The sequence below is a fragment of the Lontra canadensis genome, unplaced genomic scaffold, assembly GCF_010015895.1.
Source record: "Lontra canadensis isolate GAN:19392208 unplaced genomic scaffold, GSC_riverotter_1.0 scaffold214, whole genome shotgun sequence".
Taxonomy (NCBI): domain Eukaryota; kingdom Metazoa; phylum Chordata; class Mammalia; order Carnivora; family Mustelidae; genus Lontra; species Lontra canadensis.
Window position 1 is genome coordinate 15,211 of NW_022631208.1, and position 6,086 is coordinate 21,296.

Sequence of the window (6,086 nt, forward strand, 5' to 3'; positions counted from 1 at the left end):
GAACAACCAAAGCAAGCTGAGAAAATGTTCAATACAACCTTAAATAGAATTTGTTCTTTAAATTGATGGTGGTAAAATATAGGTGTAAAATAGAAAGATTTATTAGACAAATTGATCAAGCTTTTGCAACGTTAAGGCTTCAAATCTGTGGTTATTCATTATATTATTTAAAGGTCCTTTACAGAAAATATTTGAACCTATCATGTTATTAAACTAGCAGTATCAGTGCTTGACTTCATCAATATTTACACATGTATCCATTGTAAATATCATGAATTTGTCAGAAGAAGCCACATGCCCTGATTTGCCCTTCCATATGGCAATTCAATTTCTTAGCACTGATAAAGTTTGATTGTAATTTTTTGAGGTCAGGGCCAGGATTTGAAATTTTTCTGGATGAGAGGACCTACCCCAACCACCATTGCTGAACACCGAATTGTTTTCAAAATTACCTCATTGTTGCTGACTTGAAGTTTCTCAATGAATTCAACCTAAAATTACAAGGCAAAGTAGGTAACTTGCAAAATGTACACTGCAATGCTCATTTCATGATAATTAATATTGATTGAATCACAAGCAAATCTCAAGATGCTTTATACATTTTCTATACTATCAGAAATTTAAAAAATTTCAATTCCAAATCTGTATCAGATTTATTTTCCAAGCCCACATTAATAGTCTAGCAGTTTTTGGACCTTCATGGACTTCCAAAGGAAATTTATTTAACCACGTGATTGTGGAATTTCCACATAAACTTTAATCGGAAATTATTTGTAACATAATGACATTTTAAATTTTTATTTATGGACATTTGTTTTTTCCTAATTGTCTTTAGAATATCCTTGCTTTTGGCCTACTGGGCTGCAAAGCATAAAAAATTTACCATCTCCTAATATAACACTGTTTGTCAACTATATTTCAATTAAAAAATATATTTACCATCTGACCTTTCATAAAGTTTGCCAGTCCACATGCTAATATTTCAAACTAGCAAGTTTTTCCTATGAATTATTAAGTGCAGTAAGATGCCCTTTGCTCAACACATTCTTGGATGTTCTCCTCAGAATTTTTCTCACAAATATATCAATATAATTTCTGAGCTGCATAGAATCTGTAATGTGCAATTTCATCTTATTCTGTGAGAAGCTTTCTCACTTTATAGATTTTCTTTCATTTATGAATTCTGATATATACTGCAAACTCATGCCAAGGCCTCTCCCCCAGTAAGTGCACCAATAGTGACTCAGGGACTATGGTCATATTAATCTGTTGGGGAAGGTCTTACACTCCCCTCTCCCCATGCACCTTTTCTCCTTTGTCAATCTGCTGATGCTGCTGTGGTATTTTCTAGAGAAGTTACTACATAGTGCATTCTCTGACATGTATTTAAAATAAGATTTCTCCATGAAGGTGCTCTTATTTTGTAAAAACAGTTTTTCCATTCATTTTCTGATACTGAAATTTACTTGAGCAATTAGAGTTTTCCTACTCACTACATATATATGGTTTCACTCTGTTAATTTTCTGATACACTTGGCATTGTGACTTGGAAATGAAGAAAACACACCATGCATTCATAAAATATCTCCACACTATGAACTTCTACCTGCAGCTGTGTTAGTTATATCTTTTGCTGTGTAAATTACCCCCAAAACATGGCAGCTTAAAACACTTATACTCCTGAGGGTCAAGAATCTGGGGAAAGCTTAGTTTCATAGATCTAGCTCTGGTTATCTTTTGAGATTTCATTCAAGGTGTCAGCTGGGGGCAGAAGAATCAGCTTCCAAGTTCATTCATCATATAAAGGGGATGCCCAAGAGGGGAAACCGTAGTCCTTTGTAATTTAGTCTTGGATATAACATATCATCACTTCTGCTGTGCTACTGGTCACAGAAGACCAATCTTGGTAGAATGTAGGAGATCATACAAATATGTGAACACCAGACACCAGGGCCTCAGGGGCCATCTTCGGAGCTGGCTATCACTTAGTAAGCCAGTTTAACTGGAGGTTGATGGACTTGCCAAACTCAGTACGTAATACAGTTTCTCTCCAGAATAAAATTCTGATGTACAGAGTTCTGACTTCTGGGTGAAGGCTCTTCCAGTCATTGCATTCAAATGGCTTCTTGCCAGTGTGAATTTTCTTTTTTTTTTTTTTTTTTTTTTTTAAAGGCTTAAAACGTATTTTAATAAGTTGATGCTGTATTACTGCTCCATTTCTCAGAAAAACTCCAAAGATATCAGGGACAAATCAAACATGGTACACCAATAAAAAAAAATGCACAGCATAACTACCTAAGATAGGCAAGGCTAAGAGCTACTGTCCGACCTTCAGCATACAGCAACCCTGTTCCCAAGATTGTACTAGGCCTATCAAGAAAAGCTGTGAACAGCAACATCATAGACACAAAAGGGCCATTCCTGGGTTGTCCAAACCCAAGAAAAAAGATGGAGGCAACTTAACACAAGATTTTTTTAAAGATACACTAAAATGAAAATCTCTAAGAGAAAATGTCTTCCTTAGGACATGAAGGGGTAATATATGGGATATAACAGAACCGTATGTATGTTGTCTGTGACCTCTGTGGACATTTGCCTGAATTCCCACCTGTGAATGAATGGAACAATGGGGCTAAGGTCATTGGGGGATTTGTTTTTGTGGTGTATGTGGCAGTGTCTCTGGGGTTGAAGGGTATAATGAGAAACCAAATAGAACAGGATGGACAAAGAATGGAATGATCAAGATTAATGGGGGCTCTAACTGGATCCATTTTGCCATGGTTCCCCCCCCACCCCAGGCCCTCAACAATCACGAGAGACTTCAGGAATGCACCACACAGAATCGATTAGTTAAACGATATACCACACTGAACTGATTTGTTAAATATCGCCCCTCCCTTGCCCTCAGCCTCCAGCAAACTCCCTCAGAGTAGTACAGGCAAGGAAGACCTAACTATTGGGAGGAATCCGTAACACTTTTCCAGGGCAGAATTCTGGCTAGTCCAAAAAGGGTCCTTCTTTAAAGGGTTTTTGAGAAACTAGACATTGAAATTTTTATTAGTATCGGCGACGTTTGTTTGGAGCAAATTCAGCTCCAGGAGCTGCACGGTTGAATGCAGGAGGGGTTCCACCAATTGCCCCAATTCCTTCCATTGTAGCAGCTTGGCCAAAGCGTTCAGTTGTTGGTGGGGTCAATCCCAAGGTTCCATCTGGCATCATAGTGGCAGGTCCTGGAGGAGCTGGGGTACCAGCTGGCACTGGAGCAGGGGGCATGGCGCCTCTGTTGTTTATTCCCATAGCACCTCCCATAGCCATCTGGCCCATCCGTATCTCCTGTTCTCTCGCATCAGGGAATGTTCCCTTGAATCCTTCCTGCTGTCGCCGCATCATTTCTTCCTGTTGCCGTCGCATCTCTTCCTCACGGCGCCTACGCTCCTCCTCCTGCCTGAGCTCCAGCTGCTTTCGTTTTTGCACTTCTTGGTTGTGCAGCTCCTCCATCCTCCGAAGTTCTTCCTGGCGCCTCATCAAGTCCTGTCTCATCAGCATCACCTGGTGCTCATGGCGAGCAGCCTCCATCTCCATCTCCAGCTTCTCACGAGCCTCCTTGATGTTGCGATCCACTTGGTCCTGCTGCTGCTTCTCCATCTCAATGAGTGCCTTCCAGCGCATGGCATACTCATACTCAAAGGAGCCAGGCTGTGCAAATCTGGGTGGCTGCTCTCGCTCCTTGTGAAATTGCTGGTTCTTTATAACCAGCTTCTCTGGAAGTCCCTCTTCATCATCCAACTGGTCCATGGGCTCCACAGTCACAGGCCGGGGAAATGTGGTTAGCAGGAAGGAGCCTTCACTGCACCTGTCCAGAGCTTTCCGAGCAGCTGGCTTCCCTGAGAATTCAACAATGCCTTTTCCTGAGGGCCTTCCTCGATCATCCACGATGACCACAGCCCTTTCCACCTGGCCAAACACCGAAAAGGCTTCCTCCAGCAGTTCATTGGAAACATACTGAGGAAGGTTTCGGACTGTAAGGGATGCACTATGGCAGGCAAAGCGCACACGCAGCTGCTTTCCACGGAGTGGCATGTTGTCCAGTTCTACTTTGGCAATCTCCGCTAGGGTTCGTGTTTCCAAGCGGATAAAGCCAAAGCCCTTATCCTTATGAATGAAGACTTCGCCTGCCTTCCCATATTTCTCAAATAGTTTCCTCATCTCCTCCTCAGTGATGTCAGGAGGAAGATTGCCCACAAAGAGCCGGCTACGTTGAGTGAAGGTCTTCTCTCCTGGTTTCCTAAAATTCTTCAGGTCGATAGTCAAGCCTTCATTCTGGCTGCTGGCCTGTTGCCCATTTGCAGGTATCGGTGGCGGTGGCGGCTGCTGCTGTTGCTGCTGGTGGTGCTGCTGGTGGTGATGCTGATGATGCTTCCTTGGAGTATGGTTTTGCTTCTCCAAGTTAAAGGTTTTATTGCTCTGCATTTTTGCACCCCTCTACCGACTGTTCTCTCCTCAGAGTAACGGCGACGCTACACGGCCTCTACTGTCCCCGCCAGTGTGAATTTTCTTAAGTGTAACCAAGACTTAACAGGTAAAGACCTTTCCAAATTTCAGTACATTCATGGTTTTCTCTCCAGTGTGAGCATTAGTGTTCAAAGATATGTCATCTTTTGGTAAATGTCTCTACATTTTAAATGTATGTGTAAGATTTTTGTTCTGAATGGTTGCAAATATTCAACCATTGTATGACTTCAATTTCCCAGGTACCATGTTTCTTTCCAGTACAAATGGTCTGATGTTCAAATGGCTTCTGAATGGAGACCTGCTCACATTCTGCACACGTAATTCTTTTATATGAATTCTTCAAAGGAACCTAAGTACTCATTGGGGGGCAAGGTCTTTCCTACTTTATTTCATCTTGGCCTATATCCTCAACTTTATTTTCCACAGGGGTCTTAAAGAGCTTGGGCTGTCTTTAAGTTCCAGAGTTGCTAGAAGAGCTGGATTAATCTCAGGACTGAGCTCTCAGGTTCTGAGACACCAAAACCTAAAAACCTTGCAGGTTTTAGAGGGAACTTGATTTGTGATCAGTCTTTCAGGAACTATAGTTGGAAATCTCAATGATAACAGTAAACTCCCTGAGGACTACTTCTGCTTTCCTTGGCTTTTATTGAAGGCCTACTGGTGATGATGTACCTTTTGTCTACAGCTGTATTTATTCCACAAGTACATTTTCTTTGGCAGATACTGCTCCCTCTCCTCCCCATACTGCCAGCATTTTAAAGATGTCATTCCATTGTCTTCTGTCCTCAATCATTTCTATTGAGATATCAACTGTCAGTCTTATTGATGATCCACTGAAGGTAATGTGTCTTTTCTCTAGCAGCTTTAAAAATAAGTCCCATCTTGGATTTTCACCACTTTGCCATGGGTACCTACACAGTTTCAAACATTTAGTTCTGCTTGACTGGTATTGGCTGAACTTTAATCTATGGGTTTTCATCATTTTTGCAAAACTGCTTTCTAGCCATAACCTCAAGCATTGTTTCTGCTCTAATTACTCTCCCCTCCCCCTACAACTCCAAATTATATCAAACATTTTGAACATATCCTGATTGATAACGTGCAGTGAAAATCCTGTCTTCTGGCTAATTTTTTTTTTCCTGGTGCACACGATCTGTTACCTCGTCTAGGTAGTTCTTTGCCCCCCCCTCCCCCCCCCAGTATTTAAGTAGGCTCCATACCCAGTGTGGAATCCTATGTGGGGCCTGAACCCACAGCCCTGAGATCAAGACCCAAGCTGAGATCAAGTCAGATACTCAATGGACTGGGCCACCCAGGGGTCCCTGATCTAGGAAGTTCTTGACTTTTCAGTTCTAGAGTTCTTTCAAACAAAAATCATTTCTTGATGAAAAATTTCACTATTTCATGTCAACCCTATTTTCTTTCACTTTAAATCACAATTATTTAAAAAGTCATAGTTCTACACAATCTAATTTGGATACAATTGTACATTTCTTTCCCCTCTTGTTTGTCATATAATTTTGTTGCTTCACATACCTAATAATCTTTGAACTGTATGCTGGATATTGTGTATA

The 6,086-nt window shown here is 41.3% G+C and overlaps 1 protein-coding gene across 1 annotated transcript; it reads right to left on the reverse strand.

The window, feature by feature from the left end:
* Positions 1-3,027: 3,027 nt before the first annotated feature.
* On the reverse strand, positions 3,028-4,522 carry LOC116861953 (non-POU domain-containing octamer-binding protein). The gene has a single exon (XM_032848890.1). It carries the CDS (start codon positions 4,468-4,470, stop codon positions 3,058-3,060), a length of 1,413 nt encoding a protein of 470 aa, XP_032704781.1. The 5' UTR covers positions 4,471-4,522; the 3' UTR covers positions 3,028-3,057.
* Positions 4,523-6,086: the final 1,564 nt, after the last annotated feature.